General features: G+C 55.5%; 1 protein-coding gene across 5 annotated transcripts in view; it reads right to left on the bottom strand.

The window, feature by feature from the left end:
- Positions 1 to 5,619: 5,619 nt before the first annotated feature.
- Positions 5,620 to 18,755, bottom strand: part of Foxp4 (forkhead box P4) — a 57,146-nt gene continuing 44,010 nt past the window's right edge. The window contains exons 4-17 of one of the 5 annotated variants that reach the window (XM_021186185.3): positions 18,596 to 18,718; positions 18,084 to 18,170; positions 16,470 to 16,617; positions 16,147 to 16,360; positions 15,799 to 15,903; positions 15,029 to 15,116; positions 13,769 to 13,852; positions 13,449 to 13,653; positions 13,284 to 13,360; positions 12,565 to 12,666; positions 9,146 to 9,267; positions 7,606 to 7,672; positions 7,028 to 7,197; positions 5,620 to 6,670 (exon numbers count right to left, since the gene is read on the bottom strand). In XM_021186185.3, the coding sequence (XP_021041844.1) occupies positions 6,523 to 6,670; positions 7,028 to 7,197; positions 7,606 to 7,672; positions 9,146 to 9,267; positions 12,565 to 12,666; positions 13,284 to 13,360; positions 13,449 to 13,653; positions 13,769 to 13,852; positions 15,029 to 15,116; positions 15,799 to 15,903; positions 16,147 to 16,360; positions 16,470 to 16,617; positions 18,084 to 18,170; positions 18,596 to 18,718 (1,740 nt within the window). In that variant the 3' untranslated portion in view covers positions 5,620 to 6,522. The remainder of the gene's footprint in view (positions 6,671 to 7,027; positions 7,198 to 7,605; positions 7,673 to 9,145; positions 9,268 to 12,564; positions 12,667 to 13,283; positions 13,361 to 13,448; positions 13,654 to 13,768; positions 13,853 to 15,028; positions 15,117 to 15,798; positions 15,904 to 16,146; positions 16,361 to 16,469; positions 16,618 to 18,083; positions 18,171 to 18,595; positions 18,719 to 18,755) is intronic. The other 4 variants (XM_021186187.3, XM_021186186.3, XM_021186188.3 and 1 more) reach the window with 4 other exon arrangements.

Below are 18,755 nucleotides of genomic sequence, written 5' to 3'. Positions count from 1 at the left end.
TCAGATCTTGGCAGTTAGTGTCTCTCCCAACAGGTGCTGAGCCCTCTTGCTAGCACCTGTTGACTGTTTTAGAGATAAGCTATTAATCTACTTATAGCCCAAACGATCCTCAAGTTCTTATGGCTTCCTGCCTCAGCCTCCTGAGTGGTTGGACTACAGGCATATACCACCATGTCTGGCTGCTTCTCCCCGTTCCTCCCTCCCGCTCCGGGCTAGCCTCAGACTTGTCGTACAGTCGAGGCTGGCCTTAAATTCCTGGATTCTCCTGTTTTAGCCCTTAAGACCCAGGTGTTTGCTACATCTGCCAGTCCAATGAGGCTCTTCTTTTGAAACTGTTACCACCCTTATTTATTTACTAACCGTGTGCCTATACACATGTGCTGTGGAAGCAATGCGGAGACCCCACCATGTAGACCCCAGCGAATGAATTTGGGTGCCACTGAGGGACTCTGCCTACTACTGCACCATCTCCCTGACCCCAGCATTTCTTTTTCTTATCTGTGTTCATTAATGCTTTGAGACAGGGTCAGGGATGTTGAGACAAGCCCAAGCTGGCCTGGAACTTTCCATCCTCCTGCCCCAGTCTCCCTTTGTTCTAAAATGAAACACTGCAGCCTGGGTAACAGAATGGCTCAGGCTCTCTCTGCCCAGCTCAGACTTGATGTCAGTAACATATCCGAAACCCTTCAGGGGTCTCCTCTCTTACATCTCCTTCCTCAGAAAACAGCCAGATCCTGAGGGCTTAGCACTCCTATAAGTTCATTCAGTCTCTGTTACATGTGTATATATACCTGACAGAACATTGCCACTCATGGTTTCAAACATGCTATAAGTGTAAGAACTCTCTATGTCTTTCACCACCACTACCACCACCACCACCACCACCACCACCACCACCACCACCACCACCATCATCATCATCACTTCTCTTACTTTGGCCTTGCTGCTGGGCCCTCTTTCTTATTCCTTTTCTTTGCTGCAGACTATTCCACCACAGAACACCTGAGGTTCCCCCATCTCTTGACCCAACACTTAGCAATACCCAACTCATTGCTCGGAAGGGCATGGACTTTCCCCATCTCCATCTATTTCTGGGCCCTAGAAGCAACTGTCCCCTGGGAGACACCTTTGTCACTGCCCTGCCCACCCTGCTCCCCAGAGCAGGGCGCAGATAATAACCCGGGGTCAATCCAGGCCCCAGGGGGTGGTGGTGGGGGTGGTGCAAGGACACACCCATGTCATCTTGACACTGCCAGCTAGCTGAGCTACCAGGGTGGCCAGCCCCATGCCTGCCAGGACCCTCCCGCTAGCATAAGGGACCTTTCAGGCCAGGCAGGCACAGGGACAGGCTGTCTTTCTAAACCTTTTTCTTTTTACATCATTTATTTATTTTTGGGGGAAGGGGGGGCATGGCTCAAGTGTGCTGGTCAGAGGAGAGTCAATTACCTTCTTCCACCGTTTGGGTTTCTGGGGATTGAACTCAGGTCATCAGGCTTGGTGGCAAGTGCCTTTACCCCGCTAGCCATCTCAGCCCTGTTTTCTAAACAGTTGATCCTGAGGCCCAGGGAGGGGGCCAGGCCCGAGTGGTGGGATTTCTCTGCGACCTGTGGGAAGGGGCCCCTGGGTGTAAACCAGCCAATGACGTGTGTGCATGCATGTGTGGGGCCATTAGCTGCCTCTCAGGACAAGGCTCTCTTTGTCTGCCTTACCCAGAGGTGCTGCAGAAGGCTGCAGAAGGCCTGTATCTGTCTCCTCAGGGCTGGCGGTTCAGCCTTGCTCCACTGCAAACGGGGCTTTACCTCAGCCAAAGCCACTGTTTAAACCTCGCCTCTGAGGCTCTCTGAACTTCAGTTTCCATAATGAATATCTCCAAGGCAAATTTAGCCCCCTACCCACTCTTTAGCCCAAGCTGGTCTTGAACTCAATGCTGGTATTCCTGCTTAGCCTCCTGAATGCTGGGACTACACGGGTACAAGCCACCATGTCATCTGAACAACCTGTTAGCTAATTAGACTATGCCTCAGTTTCCCTATCTGAGAATTGGGGATACAGAATCTAACCCAGAGCTGTGGTCTTCTTCTTCTTCTCCTTCTCCTTCTTCTTGTTTTGACAGGGTTTCTCTGTGTAGCCCTGGATGTCCTGGAACTCACTTTGTAGACCAGGCTGGCCTCAAACTCAGACATTTGCCTGCCTCTGCCTCCCGAGTGCTGGGATTAAAAGTGAGTGCCACCACGCCCGGCTTGTTAATACTTTTTTTGAGGGATATTTTTAAGACTGGGTCTCCTGTAGCCCAGTCTGGCCTAGGTCTGTATGAACCAGAATGACCTTAGACTCCTGATCCTCCTGCCCCTCGCGTGCTGAGATCTTAGGTATGGGGGCTACCACACCAGGCTCCTTGTGACCGGAGTGAGCAGGTGGGGCAATCTCTGCTTTGGGTCCCCACACTCTTCCTCCTTCCTTCAGATTGTCTGTAGAATGTCTCATAAGCCCCACGTTGGAAGAATCTCGAAAGCCCCAACCAACAGCCAAAGGAACGAACCCTGGGTTAGGCGAGGAGAGCTTAGCTCCACCCTACTTGAGCACGCAGCGCCGCAGGTCCGCTTTGTTTGAAGCGCCCTCTGCCGGCCACGGGCAACAGGCTCTGAGACAGAGTGGCGAGCTCTGCGGGGAAAGAATGGTCCAGGAGTGCTGGGAGTCAGGTTCCAGGTTCTCCACCAGGGCAGAAATGCTAAGACCAGGGCCAGGTGCTGGCCGCAGCCAACCCCCAGGCAACCGGGGTGGGGGTGGGGGTTTGGCGGGTGGGGGGGCACACGGGAACGCGGGCTGAGGGAGAGGCTCAGCAGTTAAGAGCACTTGCTGCTCTTGCCGAAGGCTGGAGTTTGGTTCCCAGCACCCACACGGTGACGACCCCCCCACCCCCACCCCAAACCATCTCTAACTCCAGTTCCAGGGGATGTGATACTCTTCTCTGGACTCTGCAGCACCAGGCACTTAAATAATGCATTTTATATACAGGCAGGCAAGAAATTCATACAGGTAAAATAACCTTTAAAAATAAATAAATAGTCGGGCATGGTGGCGCACGCCTTTAATTCCAGCCCTCGGGAGGCAGAGGCAGGAGGATTTCTGAGTTCGAGGCCAGCCTGGTCTACAAAGTGAGTTCCAGGATAGCCAGGGCTATACAGAGAAACCCTGTCTCGAAAAACAAAACAAAACAAAACAAAAACTCAGAGCCAAAAGGGGCTATTTAAAAACAAACAAACAAAACAACCAGACCCTGTAACAAAACAAAAGGAAGGATAGAAGCTAGACTGCATGGAGGACTTCCTGGTGGGAAGAGAGACCTAGAGAGATGATTGCTGGTGCATGGTGGCAGACATCTGTAATCTCAGCACTGGAGAGGCCAGAGGCAGTCTGTTTGCCTGAGTCTGAGTCCAGCCCAGTCAGTCTCCATACTAAGACCCAGGACAGCCAGGGCTGACTCAGAAACAAAAATGGAAGACGTTAAGCTCAACGATCCTAGCAACTTCCTGTGTCATACTACAGGGACATTTTTCATCAACATCCGCAGTAGACATTCAGCTTTCTTCTCGACGTAGCTTAGTATTTCTGATAAACATTTCCATCACTCTATGGAGGAATGGAAAGACAAAAAACAAAACCCATTAGGATTCTAGGTGAAGCAGGAGAAACTGAAGTTAGACTGCCAGGAGAACTATCCTGAGTACAAAGCTGGGAGTTACGGGAAAGAATGGCTTCTTGTCCCTTCTAGGGTCTGAGTAAGCAGGCTGGCCCTGGGAATTGCTATCAGAACAAATCCTCTTTTTGCAGGGGTAGGGTAAAGAATTTGGTGCTTGGTAGCTAACATCCCTGGGTTCTCCTGGGGCCTTCTATGGGGTTGGGAGAGGGAAAAGGAGAGCAAAGGTGTTAAGAGGCCATGTCAGGTTAGAGCGCACGGCAGGTGCTGTCCGGAGTAAGCAGATACTACATTGCTCTTTGAAGGGTGGGGAAGGCAGGCAGATCAGGGCATCAGCAACGCTGCCTGTTAGGGTGAGGGTGTGTGTGCGAGTGTGCATCCGTGTCTGTCCGCCAGACTCCAAATGAAGCCCGGTCCTCTCCAGATCCGGTGTGTGTGTGTGTGCGCGCGCACACGTGTGTGCGCGTGTGTGCAGGGGTGAATGGACAGACACAAGGAGCTCATCTTAGACTCTTACCAAGTGTACAGAGGACCAGGTAGCGGAGTGGAGGAGCTAAGTTTGCGGAGAGGGCTCTGGGAGCCAAGGTTAGAAGGAGAGAGCAGAGGTCAGCAGGCATTTCTGAGCCATAGCCGCAGTCACTGGAAAGTCCCAGGAGCTTGAGGGGTGATAGCACTTAGGTTTGCTACATCTCTTCCTGTGCCCCACCCCTCACTCCCGCCAGTCCATCAGCTTCCCAAGCACCGACTGGCATGGGAGATGAAGTCCCGGTGGGTGCCCTGGGGAGCAGTATTCAAAGGTGATGTCACCCATGGGTACTCCCTTGGGACTAATAGTTGGGTCACTTCTTCCTTCTCCTCACTACCCAGGATCCCCTGAATGGATTAGACTATCTTGTCTTACCCCAGAGCCACCTGCATGCACTGTGCAACTGCAGACAATGTACCTTGGTGCAAACAGGTAACCCACTCTGGAGTGTCAGGATGCACATAGGCCTATCCAGGTGACATGATGGCTTAGCTGGGCACCATGCATGGAGCAGCACACAGCCACAATGACAGAGCCCAAGGCAATGAGCTGTAATACTCTCCCAGCTGGAACAGAGCACCCTGGCAGAGAACCCCCATCACCAATCTGAGCTGCAAACCCAGGGCCTGGCATTCACGGTGCCAGCTGGGAGAGGAGGAACCCAGTGTCACCTGTGCCTGGTTCACCTGTCGTTCCTGCCTTCAGCAAGTCGTCTGGCTCCAAGGGCCCTCTCCTTTCTCACCTTGGTGACACACACAGGGCCCGGTAAATAGAGGACTTTAATATTTCTGTGCTGGTCAAACGGAACACAGGTGGGGGTACATGGGGGAAGGCCGGGGGCGGGGCGCCCTTGCCTTTCAGGAGGGCAGCTTAGGTGGGGTAGGGATAGGGGGTTGGTGGCGAATGTGGGATTCTCCTGGGAAATATCCAAGAAGTCTTGGGGAAGGGGCCTGGTCAGGGTGTTCCAGGCATCCCTTACACCCAGTCCGTGGCCTTGGGTTGTGGGTCCCCCATAGGGGGTCTGTGGAATCACATCGTTTCCAGCTCTGCTGCTAGAATCCACACTCCCGGCAATGATGGGGACTTGGTCCTATGGAGGCATCTGAAGAGCCCTCCCCCCCACCCCCCCGAAAGCAGCCCAGAGTTGGGGGCAGGATTCTGCCCTCTCCTGTCTCCATAGGCAAGGTATGAGCAGAGGGGAAGCGAGTAGGACCCCTGGACCCTTGGGGGGGGTGGAGGAGGGGAGGAGGGGGGTCTTGCTACCAACAGACACTGTAAACTTTGGTTTAACACAATAACTTAAGTGAAGGAGGGAAGGCTTCCAGCCCGGGGCCAGGGGGCAGGGTTGGGAAGGCAGGGTGCTTGGGAGGCGGCAAAAGAAAAAGCCAACAAAAAGTTTTGGTTTTTGCTTCCGGCATAAGAAAGGTCTTTGGTCATCCGTTTAACTGGGAGAGGGAAGGACAGGAGGAGGTGAGGGAGCGGGGTGAGAGGACCCCATTTCGGGGACCCGTAGGCTGGGGGCGAGGGTGGTTCCAGCCGGGTTTTCTCCGCACTGTGATGTTCAGGGCAGAGACCACCTATGCACACGCTCTGAGGGTGTCCAGCATGGGGGTCCCTCAGTGCTTCGGGGTGCCGCAGGAGTGCCCAGTAAACAGGGTGGGGTGGAGGCCTGCTTAGTCTGGGTCCTGCCTCAGGTCAGGGAGGGAAGGGCAGGGCACAACTTGCTCCCGCAGCTGAGGGGGGCTGGTCTGCAGGTGCCCCGCCCCCAGCCTGCTTGCCCCATTGAGCAGGAAGCTGGGGCCGGAGAACTAATTTTCACAGTTGGGAAAAGAAGATGAGGGGAGATGAACCGGGAAGGGTCCTCTGGCCAGAAACCTCTGCCACAGACGGGACAGAGGGGATGAAGAAGGTAGGGTTGTGGGGGTGGCTCAGCCCCGCCTGCGGGTCTCCCCTTGTGCTAAGGGGTCTTGGAGGGGAGCACTGGTGGGGAAGGAGAGCCCTGCTGCTGCTGCTGCTGCTGGTGGTGGTGGTTGGGAATACAGGGAGGGGCTGAGAGGGTCTGGGCCCTCCATGTCCTCTACGGGTCCCAGTCCAAGGGTTCTGTGTTCTCTGCGGGGAGCAGGGATATGCCTGTCCCCAGGCGTCTGTCAGTCAGGTGGCATGGGAGCTACTGGCCCGGATCTCCCCCGTCTGAGTCCCCGGAAGTGCCTTGAGGTTGGAGGGGCTGTAGAGTGGGGTGGGTAGGCCGGGGTCCACTGGGCGGCAGGGTCTTGGCCTGCCCTGCCCACCCACGCTGCCCTTAGGACATGTCCTCTCCTCCCAGGTCCTCCTCCAGGTCCCTGTCTTCTGGAGGCCCCACAGTGCTGGGGTTGGGGGCACCCAAGGGAGGCCCCGGCCGTCGGTCATCTTCTGCCTCTGCAGGCTCCTCTTTGACTTGTATCTGGTGGCTGAACGGAAAGGGTGATGCGGGTGTGGGGCTGCCAGGCCTCCCTTCCTCCCACAAACTGATCTAGAAGGCCAGGGCCCTGCTACGATCCCACCATCTCTCCCCAGGCTCTGTGTGAAGAGAGAGAGAACGAGAGAGAGAGAGAGAGAGAGAGAGAGAGAGAGAGAGAGAGAGAGAGAGAGAGAGAGAGAGAGAGAGAGGCAGAGTGGAAAGTGAAGAGGAAGAAGAAAGTCTGGAAAGATGGAGGGAGGATAGAGAGAATTGTGGGAAGGCTGTCCTATGAAGATGGGAGAGATAGCTTGCCTTTTCCATAGAGATGTTGTGGGACAAAGGAGCCATGGGGCTTTCATGTGCTCACCTGTACTGAGGAGGGGAAAGACGAGGGGGGCTGCTGCTCCCATTGCTGGGTAGTGGTTCCCCAGGGGCACCCAGGTCCTCCTGGCTGAGGGGCAGAAGGCTGCTGGCTGAGCCAGGGTTCAGCATGCCGGGGTTGCTGAGAAGAGGGAAGCTGCTCTCTGCCAGGGCGGCCTGGAGCACACGGGGTAGTGTTATCAGTGGCTGGAGTCGTCAGAGCCCTCATGCAGGGATAGCTTAGTAACACTTCCCCCACCCTCCGACCCACTCCCACCACATACCAGTAAGAATTCTTCACCCATCACCCAGCTTTCCTGGAAAATTGGTCTGGCCTAGCAATGCCCCCCCCCCCCCCACACACACACCTGGGGACAGAGGACTCTAGTCTGAGGGCCTGAGGGATGGGACTCAGGTCCCATTGTCTGGTCCAGTCTATGCCCACCCTTTCTCAGAGGCACACACTGGTATGGAGGCGGGGCTGAGGCCAAGAGTGGGGCGTGGTCTTTACCCTCCTTCCCACCTACGCCCCTCTTCTAGGGCAACGCCTGAGGCAAGGCAGAGGGGAGCGGTGGGCTCAGTCACCTGGTAGCTGGCGTTAAGTGCCCCGTAACTGAGGCCCGAGATCATGTTCTTCACCAGAGTGGGGCTCCTACGGGAGAGAAGGCAATCTCAACTCACACATCCACAGACGACCTCCCTCTGACTCAGAGCCGGGATGAAAAGATGCGCCTCACTCTCGAACTGCTGGGAACCTGTAGCTGGATCCTTCTGATCCTCTCTGCTCTGTTTTAAAAGCCCACAAGCCCACAGGGAGCAGGGACTTCCAACCTTAGAGTGATCTGGGTCTGAGAGCGGGGAAGCTGGAGCAGAACTCCCAGAATTCCCCTTTCACAGGGCGTGGCCAGCACTTTCTCTCTCTGACCATTCTCTCCCCACCACCAGGGGCACGCCTTTAATCCCAGCACTCAGGAAGCAGAGGCAGGATGATCTCTTGAGTTCACAGCCAGTCTACAGCATGAGTTTCATAAAAGCCAGGTCTACACAGAGAAAAGTCCTGTATCGTAAAACGAAACAAAACGGAGGACTTCCGATCCTCCAGCTTCTATCTCCCCAGCACTGGGTTACGGACATGCACCGCCATGCCTGTCCTCTCTGTTATGAAACTGTTTCAGAAAAACAGTTTCTGAAGTTTGGCAAACAGCCTGATCTATAGCTTATGTTACTCCGTATACATAAAGTCCACTTTCTGGAACTCTTGAACGTAGGGCAGATGAGCTCTATACCAAGCAGGCTCCAGAAGCCAGCGGTACTGAAGAAGGCAAGGCTTGGGGGCTCACTCCCCCCCCTATTCCTCCCCCCCCCATAGAGTGTCTCAGAAGTCGCACAGTAGGGGAGAAGCAGAGGAGCGGTAGGGTCCAGGCTGGTAATGAGAGAACACTACTACCAAGGACGGAGGCTGGAATGTGGGCACGTGGTGGGGCGTTTCACAATCTCACCCTACCCCTGTTACTCTGCGGTTGCACAGCAAGCCCGTTGCTCGGGTGAAGGAACAGTGGGTACTATAGGTGTCTTAGCCTACTTCAGGTCTCTCCTGAGCCAGGAGCCCAGCACCAATGTATGTAGGCAAGAAAATGGGTGCTGGTGAGATAGGGAAAGGTTCTGACCTACTGTGTGCTGAAACAGAGCATAAACTGGATGTGAGGCCTGGTCCTGGACCCAACCTGCTTTCCTGCTGGCTTCCCGTCAGCCCCTGGCCCTCTCCACTCAACTCTTCCACTGTGAAATAAAGATTCAGGATTCTTATCCTATAGCAGGAAGAATTTAGGATGGCAGCTGTCACCTCAGCTCACATGCCAGCTCTAGCCATGATCATGTGGGCTTCACCTCTCTGGTACCCTGCCCCCCGTGATTCCTTCTCTTAGTCAGAAGTGAGAACTGAGGATGGCAGTGCCCATCTTGGGGTTGCCAGTTATGTCTAGGTGGCCGGCCATGCACACTGGTCTCCTTCACCCTCGACACCCACATTCCCTTCTCAGGAGGGCATCCAGGGTGTCCCAGAGAAGCAGGAGCTGGGCTGGCTCAGGCCGGGCTGGGACAGCTCACTCAGCTAGGGCCCACATACCCTGTCATCTTTGGCGGTCTCCGTTTCTGATATTCCCGCTCATCCACAGTCCACACGGCCCCCTTGACGTTCTCCACACGGACGAAACACTTGTGCAGGCTGAGGTTGTGGCGCACGGCATTCTGGGAATGCAGTGAATGGGGTTCCAGTGAACGTACATAGAAAATCTTCCCATGGTCCCACATCTCATGTCCCAGGGAACAATAACCACGGTCCCAGCACAGGGTCAGTGAGAGGGAAAGTCCTCAATGTCTGTCTCATCTCGGAAAGGGTTGTCTCGGATAGGGTGTGCTGGTACACGCCTTCAATCCGAGGACTTGGGAGTCAGAGGCCAACCTGGTCTATACAGGGGGGTTCAGGCCAGCCTGGATTACATAAAGGCCTGGTCTCAAGAAAACGTTGTTGCCAATGAAATTAAATAATTCCTTTCTACATCTTCACTGATCAAACACACTGGCAGAAATCACTCCTGACTTCTGATTTTAAGATTGCACAGGGATCCTGGTAGCTTAGAAAGGCTGGGACACTGTACCTCAGGCACACACTGAGCATTGCAGATAACTTCGGCAACTAGCTTACGGTCCTCACTACCTTTACTGAACCCCTAGGAGTCTGGGGCGGGGGGGGGGGGCTGAGGCTGTGAGCTGTGGCTCCGGACAGATAACTTTCTCGGAGCACAGGTATCCAGTGGAGCCTAATAGATACACCTGGAAACCAACTGCTGACTTGAAAAGGCGGCCCAAACACACAGCGGCAAGACAACAAGACAAGAGAGAGTGTAAGACATCTTGTCACTACCTCGTCCTGGAAAGAGAACTTCAGAAATTGAGGTCACCTGGTTGGTAGGACACATGGGCGGGGATTGCTGGGCCCAATTCCCTCTGGAAGCCTGGGTGAGGGCACTGATCCACCCATCTCCCGTCCCCAGGTCCCTTGGTCCCACCTCCCTATCTTCACTCTCAGTTTTTCTGTCTCTCACCAGCAGCCCCAGCCCTGTCCCCATTACATGTCCCCCACCAGTCTCCTCCAACCCGCCTATCCTGGCTCTTCTTTACATTTCTAAACGGGGAAGAAAGCGGGCAGGGCAGGCAGTGGGTGCCCCTGGAGATCTGCTCTCCCTCTCTCCCATCCAACTCTTGCCTCTTGCAACTGGCCCGATTTCATTACCAATTTTAATTTGCCTCTAATTAAATCCTGTGTATTTTTCCGACTCGCTTGCTAACCCACGAGGGAGGCGGGCGGCTGGAGTGGAATCTCACGGAGCGATAATTACAAAGGGCCTAATCACGCCGGGGCTCCTGCCTCGGAATAAATTTGCCCGCATTACGGGGCTCCGATCCTCCGCTTTGCAAATGAGAATGACCCCAATTTCCGAGGGTGGCCTCGCCGGGGCTTTTTTCCCTCGTTTCGAAGCCTGATTCGTGACGAGAGACTAATTCGTTACGCTGAAACATTAACGGCAATTTAAGGGGTCTGGCGGGGGCTGCGTAAACAAAAGGATGGGCCCACAACACAGGCCCTAGGAGGGGATGGACATGGGAAGGCTGCTGAGAACCATCCACTTGGCAGATGGTAGCTCTGTCCCTAAGAAATGGCAGCTGGCTTGGCACACGCCCACCCCCAAACCTGGATACCCTAAGTCTAAAGCAGCCGGCATGGTCTATGGATGGGGACCAGAAGGGGTGGGGGTGGGGATCAAGAAACCCAAGTGATGTAGAGAGAGATGACCCAGAGAAGGCACAAAATAGATGGGACAGAAGTAGAGGGAAGAAACCACAGGCTACTCTTTCCCCAGAAGCATGAATGAAGTTGGCTGGCTGAAAAGAACTCTCAAAGTCAGTGTGGATCTCAAGCCAACACAGTCTGACCGGACAGGGCAGTGTGGCACCCCCCGGGGTGCCATGTAGCAACAAGCCACACTGTATCAGGACCAGATTTGGGTTGTGTGTGAGGGATGAAACAGACCAAGGTGAGGCTCTCGGCATGGCCACTGAGAAGCTATGAAAGCCACCTGAACCAGCTCTACGCTATATTCAACTTTAGGTGATGGGATTGAATCATCTGTAAAGTCTGCCATCTGACCTGGCCTAGACGTTGGAGGCTGGACCAGGTGGCTCCTAAAACACAACGCTAGCTCAAAAAGAGGGCAGGGCTGTGGTTGCCAGGAAGTGACATCACTCATAGCCAATCAGAATGGCTGCCCCTGCTGCATAGTCTAAGCTTTGGGAGGCTGGCACAGGAAAGGGAAGATGCCATGATAGGCCCTTCTAGTAGTCCTTTGCACATTACTAAGGTAGAAAAGGCTGGGCAGCTGCAGATCCCACCCAGTGCTTGGCGGTGCCCTGGCCCGGAGGGCTTCCTCCTATCCACTGTTGAGAAACCCGTCACACTGTAGGTTTGTTTGGCTGCAGTTTTCTCACAGGCCAGCAGGAGGACCCGAGAGCCAGGGATACAATTAGAGTTCTGAGAGAGTGAGTGATAGACGCCCTCTCCTGTATCTAGACTTCCTGAAAGGGCCAATACTCCACCCCCACTTCCTCCTCCTCGTCCGACTCCGCCTTAATTTAGATACCACCTTCTCATCTTGCTTCATAGTGCAAGACACACACATGGTGTGCACGCACACCCTATCTCGACCATAGAACGGTTTAGTGTCCCAGCCTACATCTCTAGCCCATTTTCCTAGGTCCTTGCATTCCTCTGGTCTCCAAGGAAAATGCTTATAGCTGAAAGTGTTAAGTGACTAATTGAATAGAGACAATTATCTCCCTGCCACTGGTGAGCTGGGTGCTGTATGTATCCATTTGTGTCCCTGGGAGTGGTCTATGGACCTCAGTCTACCCATGTATTGGGGCCAGTATACACCTTCCACCTCCTCCTGGACTGGATTAGTTATGAAAGCTGGAGCCATGGATTTACCCCAGGACCTGCCACTGAGCTGACCGTCAACCCTCCAGAGGCCCTGTCTCAGGGAGCTGGGATTCTTCGTACCATACAAAAGAGAAAAAATTTCTTCCCGTTAAAGAGACAGTATGAGGCTGGCCAAGGTCATTAAAAGGAAGACACTGTGCATGCCTAGCGCACACACAGGGCTGGGTTCCACACCTAGCAACTGTCTAACAGGGTGTGGTGATGTTCACTTGAAATCCTGGCACTCAGGGAGGTGGAGGCAGGGTGATCATTTGAACCCAGGGGTTTAAGACAATCTGCGACAATACAGCAAGTCCCCGATTTACAAAATAGCAAGTTAGGAACACTGGAGTTGCTGCTGAGGGGACCGGGGTGAGGGCTGTTGGTGGACCTGGTGGGCTATTTCTGCAGAACTGTTGAGGGGACAAAGTGGTAGGTAGCCTTGGTCTCAGTAGACTGTGGCGGTTTAGAGAAGAAAGTCGGGATGAGGGAGATAGGGCAGGTCTTACCTTCCAGGTGGCCGTATTTCTTCGGAAGTAGGCGAACATCCTGGTGAACCAGTTATAAATCTCATTTAGCGTCAGCTGCCGATCTGGAGTTTCCAGAATGGCCTGCAGGCAAGGAAAGGGCAAAGAGACCCTCAGCCTAGATCTGGGGCCCTCACGGCTCTGTGTTCCACCCTTTTATGTAGCCCCTGACTCACCCTTGAGGACAGGAGACCCAGAGGAGGGTTGGGAGTCCCCCATAGGCTAATGAGCTAAGAGAGCTGAGGGTATTGGGAGCTGGGCCTCCAGAGGCTGCGCATGCGCAAAAGGGACACGGGAGCTTCTTCAGGGTTGGGGGGTGAGAACCGGCTTCATGCGCCCTATCCTGAGGTAGCACTATTGTTGAGGCGGTTGGGGATTTTCTTTATTTGGGCAAAGAGTGTGAGAGAACGCACTTCTGTAGAAAGTACCACAGAATAGCCTCGTGTGTAAGGGCATGTCCTTGCGTTTATGAATAGCAAGTGTGAGCAAGTGTACGTATGCAGAAGTGAGCGTCACCCTGTGCATATGGACAATAAAGATGAATGGGAACGGACCCAGTGAGCTCAGGCAGGATAAGCTACAGCCCACAGAAGGCAGACCGGACAAGAGGGGCTCAGGAGTGAGGGACCTTATGGTCGGGCATCAGGAGGCCTGGCTGCAGTAAATTTGTTTTCTCCATCCTTCCGGCCTTCCATGCTTACCTGGCGGATAAGGGAGGCGTAGGTGAAGGGGGGCCTGACGTCAGCGTTCTTGTAGAATTCATGATTCTGGGCCAGCTCTGGGGGAGACAGGCAGAAGGTGAGGCAGCCAGATCAGGAGCCCCCATCAGTTGGGGTTGGGGGGTACCCCTCCTACAGCAGCCTCACCTGAGGAGATGGGGGAGCAGAATTTGTCATTACTTCTCCTGCGGGCAGGGCCCCCACCGTGCAAAGAGGCAGAGCCCAGGCCAGGGGGACGCAGGGGTGTGACGGGGGCGGCGGCTGAAGTTGGGGGGTGCACGAGGCCATCCGGGAACGGGTCTGCGGAGACGGTCACCTTGGAGAATGAGGAGGAGCCAGGGACTGGGTTCAGCTGTGAGCAATGGGGTAGGTGCTGAGAAAAGCACCCCAAGAGGCTGTTCCCTGAAGGTCAGGGCTGTGCTGAGGAAGGGTCGGGGGATGCTGGGAAGTGGGGGCAGGGCACTCACTGGCTGGCTGAAGGGCTTGGGCTCTGAAGGCCGCATGTGCAGATGTGCCATCATGGCCTGCAGCCGCTCACTCTCCTTGGCCAGCTGTGAAAAGGCACAGTGGGGGCGGGGGATGGGTTCTTATTCCCCTACAGGTTACCTGTCACTGTCACTGGAGACCTGGAGGCCCTCAGAAAGTCCCAACACACACACACACCACCCTTTCCTCACCTCTCTCTCTTTCACACACCCCTCCCCCAACACATACACACACCTCCCTCTCCCCACCTCTCTCGTGCTCTCTCTCTCACACACACACACTTGTGCATACGCACGCACATACCTCCCTCCCTTTCTCCACTCTCTTTCACATAGAGACCCCCCCTCCTCTCTCCCACCTGTCACATACATATAAACACATGCACACACACACACACACGTGCTCACAAACACACACCCTTCCTCTCTCCCCTCCTTCTCTCTCTCTCTCTCTCTCACACACACACACACACACACACACACGAGCACCCCACCCCCAGGCACCTGTTCCCTCTGAGCCTCACTTCTGAAAACATGCTAAAGGCCTTGGCCATTCTTTGCCCCTCTGGACACCCATCTCCTCAGGACCAGGAACTAATGCTCTCTCCCTTTCTCCACAGCCGTCCTGGGCTCACACCACCTTACACACGGCAACCTTCTTCCAACCAGCCACGCGCCCTTTCTCCCCACGAGAGGCTGAACAACACCCCAGTGCTTGCCTGGCTCACTACTGAAGAGGTGTGTGGGGGTGGGCAAAGGATTCATTTCCTCCATTCCTAAATCTCAAAGCATCTCTTACAACTGCCCTCTCTCCACCCTGTGAGCAGCCTGAGATGGTTAAGCAGGGATGGCTGATTGGGTGACTCTCTTAAGGACTCGATGCGATGCCGGAGCAAGGGTTCTAATCCCAGTCCCTCCATTCCCTGAGTGGCTCCCTAGGCCTGTGCTATATGGAGATGATGGTATCCGGCAGGCAGGGCAGGCAGACCACTCTGAGGATGTCCTGAGCTATCTAGACGGCTGAGGAAGCACGCTGCACAGCAGGCCTGCACATTAGCCATTCACATGAGTCTTGTTTTTACTTAGCATATAAAAACAGCTCCCTGCATACAGGGCCTCAGCCTTGGCCACTCAGCCTCAGCTGTCCTCACCTCACACGATGGTGAATAAGCCCTAGAGAGCACAAGATGGACTCTGACCATAGGACCCCCCGGGACCCTCCCTCACACTCTCGGGTCACACCTGGATCTCCAGCTGTTGGACCACCTGCATCTGCACGCGGCATTGGGCTGTGCTCCGGTCATCCAAAGCGTGTTCTGTGTTGAGGTGTCTTAGGGAGGAGGAGGGCAGGGAAGGAAGAGAGTGAGCTCTGGGTTTCCCTACTTTACCTCTCTAACCCATCCTCCAAGCCCCGAGTCTGTCAGCCAGCCCTTAGCCAGACAAGCAGACAGAAGAAGAGATACAAAGAAGAGACGGGTGGAACAAAGGGGGGGGGTGCGGCAGCTCAGGAAGCTTTCTCCTCAGCCTCCTTTTGATGTCTTAGCTAAAACCCGGCTACAGAGAGATCTAATTGCAAATGAACTAATTAAGTAAACCTCTGACGAAGCGTGAAAACAATTTGTTTGACCCTGATGCTGCAAGGGTCCGGGAGACAGCGGAGTTAATCAGTCAGTGACAGAGCTTGGCACCGTGGTGGCAGCTGGCCGCCTGCTGCCAGCCGCCTTGTCTGCCTCCCACCCTGCCTGTCTTCGGCTGGCCGTCCTAGGCCATCACTCTCCGGGATGTGGAGAGATAGGCTTCCTCCTCTGACACCCCTGGCTCTGGAGTGGGAGAGAGTTGTGGGGAGAAGCTGCCAGCGGGGATCTGGAGGGGAGGGGCAGGGAAAGCAGAGAGGAAGGAAGAGCTAGGCCACCCCACTGCTTGGCTCAGCTCTGCTAGGACATTAGGACCCCAGGTGACAAGAGCAGGCTGGACAGAGGGTTCCTGCAGGGAGAGAACTGGATGCAACCTACTTGATAAACTGGCCCAGGTCTTCACACAGGGTCTCACAGCCTGGCCACTTGCACTCCCCATGTCCATAAAGAGGGTGGGAACTGGGGGTCTCCTCATGGGAGGAGCTAGAAGGAGAGGGAAAAGGTAGTGGTCAGAGCTGCGGAGGCCCTCCCCGGGCCCGGCTTTTGTCTCTACTACTGGTCCAGCATTCTGTTCGCCCTGGGAGAAGAGGCCAACTCCTAGGTTCCCTCCCTCCCTCCCTTCAGCCCCTCCCTCCCTCTAGGTCCCCACCACAGTGCCACCCTCGAGGTTCCAAGTACCACCCAGAGCAGAGCCTTGTCACGTGCTACCCCCAGGGCCATCCATACCTGTCTCTCCGAGATGTGAGCACAGTGGGTTGTCCGTTGGGTAAGGGGTGGTGGGAGAGGGGCGGGGAGACCTTGGGAGGGCTGGCGAACGAGGTAGCAGTAACAGCTGTGCTGGCGAGGTCCAGCCCCTCCTGCCTGCCGCTGTCCTCAGCGGGCTGCCCCGGGGCACCCTCGCCTTTCCACAGCTGGGGCAGGTCTGTCGGGCACACGGCTGCTGCGGGAGACAGAGGCTGGCTGGCTGGGAGCACAACGGGATGAGCCCGTGCCTTATCCAGGGTTTAGAGAACGCTGTGGGGTTGGGGGCGGGGTGGGGCATCGCTCACCTTGCGGGAGGGCCTGGAGGGGCCCTGAGGCTTGGCTTGGCTGCAGGCTGACCAGCCCCTGCCTCTGGAGGTTGAGCAAGTGCTGTTGCTGCAACTGTTGCATCTGCAGGAGCTGCTGCTGGAAGGCCAGCTGCTTGTTCCCCAGGGCCTGGGAGGGAGCCCGAGGGGGTGGGCAGAGAGGAGTGCCGTTGGCCTCGGCCGTGCCATCTGGCCCCCACGCTGCCGCCACCCCCTCCCAGGGCCTGTCAGCCCCTGGAGCTGTCGTGGTAGCGTCTGCAGCCGCAGCTTCTCTGCTCCCGGCCCAGCTTCCATAGGGCTGCATGCCTCCTCGCAGTAAACACACGCATGCACGCACGCACGCACACGCGCAAACACACACAGCCAGACCCAGACACGCAGCACGACGCCCTCCCTCCTCCCTCCTCCTTGGCGGCAGCTTCTGCTATGCAAGCTGCAGCTGTGTGCTGGGGGGTGGTGGTGGTGGTGGTGGGGTCTCTCTCTCTCTCATCACAGTGATGAATGAGCCTGTCAGATCTGGGGACCACTCCCACCTGGAGGAGACCCTTCCCACATGCTCGGTAACCCCCTTCTTCTGGAGTGGGGGAGACTTCACCCCTGCCCCCCCCCCCCAATCCCATCCTAGTTTAGATACAGTGCTAAAGGAGTGGATGGGACATGACCAGCCTCAGCTGAGTTCCGGAAGAGTGACGTCACTGCTGCCCAGACACAAGCCCCTGCATATGTGTTCCCCCACCTCTCCCCATTCAGTTCTCCACACAGGCACTGACGAGTCAGGCTGTCAGCAAGTTTCCTGAGCCCAGAGAGCCAAGCACGTCCTGGATGTTTGGGGAGGCAAGGATCTCTCTGCCTGCCTGCCCTGGAGGGTGGGCTGGTGTATATTTGGGGTGGCAATTTATTGAGGCAAGAGCTTAGAGAATCAAAACCAGATACATAGCAGTTGAGAGCACACGAGAAGGACGGAGGGGGTGGGGAATACCTGGCTACTGGCAGAGCAACAGTAGCTTTCTGGGAAGGGGCAACCAGGAAGTGGGACAACAATATTATCAGGACACAAGGGACCTGATGTAGCCTCTCAGGAGGAACTGTGGCAGAAGGTGGAGCAGAAGGTTGGGCTGGGGAGTTACAAGGATAAACTGGTGAGGGCCTCACAGGCATCATGGGACAGGACAGAGGCTAGGGCAGGCTGAGGTAGGGAGGTATAAACTGCTGAGAATTCTCAGGATGGGACAGCTGGCTCTCCAGGGGACAACGTTAGCAAGGAGATGGGATGACAGGAATCTGCTGCATATACATAAAGACCGTCAGACACATCTGATGGCTTGCACACACTCACTCCCACACACATGTGCAGAGACAATACAGCTTGAGGCAAGGGGAGAAAAGACGGGTAGGGATAAATGGTTGGAGGCATGTGAGTATTCACCCCTGACTTCTCTCTCAAACCTTTTCCTTACAACTTTTTTTCTTTTCTGGTTTTCTATTATTCCCACAAGGCCATTCTTTTGTCAGGCTAGAGGAGAAAGCTGGGCTGTGGGTGTTGGGAGCCCTCAGGGGACGTCCTGGGAGGAGGCTGGCCCCCCTGCAGTCACTCACCTCTTTGGGCTGCTGTTTTCCAGCCTGCTGCTGGGTGAGGAGTTGCAGGTGGAGCTGCTCTTGCTGCTTCTTGTAATACTCCTGCAGCTGGGGGGTGGGGGTGGGAACAAGAGGGGGTAGTTTCCAGGGCTGCTAGAAGCAAACCCAGCCCTGCTTTGCAGGCAGGACAGGGGGGTTCAGTGAACAGGGCCAGGCAGGCAGAGGCAGAGACCGAATCTCTTTGGCATGTCAGTGTGTGTGTGTGTTGGGGATGGGGAGGTAGGGTGTTTCAGCACTTCAGCCTGCTCCTTCGGAGTTCTAAAGTGAGGCCAGTACATGAGAAAGAAGGGTGGAAAATCCTGCGGGCTGCCAGGAATCCCAGAGGAATAAATGCCGATCCACCCGGCATGGCACGGGCATTCTCTCTGGTTTCTGCCACAGCCTAGGTCCTCAGTGAGGCAGTAGCAGGAGTGGGGTGGGGGGATGGAGGTGGGTGGGAGGATGGGGGGTGTCTGCCCTGGGGCTAGACTCACCTGCTGGAGCATGAGAGCCTGTTGCTGCTGCAGCAAGGCCTGCAGCTGAGGTGGCGACAGGATCTGCTGCATCTGCTGGGGGGTAAGCATCTGCTGGGACATCATGGCCACAGACACAGGCACCTGTGGGATTCACCCCATGAGTCAGAGGCAGGACCCA

This window comes from Mus caroli, unplaced genomic scaffold, assembly GCF_978045245.1.
Source record: "Mus caroli unplaced genomic scaffold, Mus_caroli_1 scaffold_18, whole genome shotgun sequence".
Lineage (NCBI taxonomy): Eukaryota > Metazoa > Chordata > Mammalia > Rodentia > Muridae > Mus > Mus caroli.
Note: the sequence above shows the minus strand (reverse complement) of the source record. Positions and strands in the feature narration are given on the sequence as shown.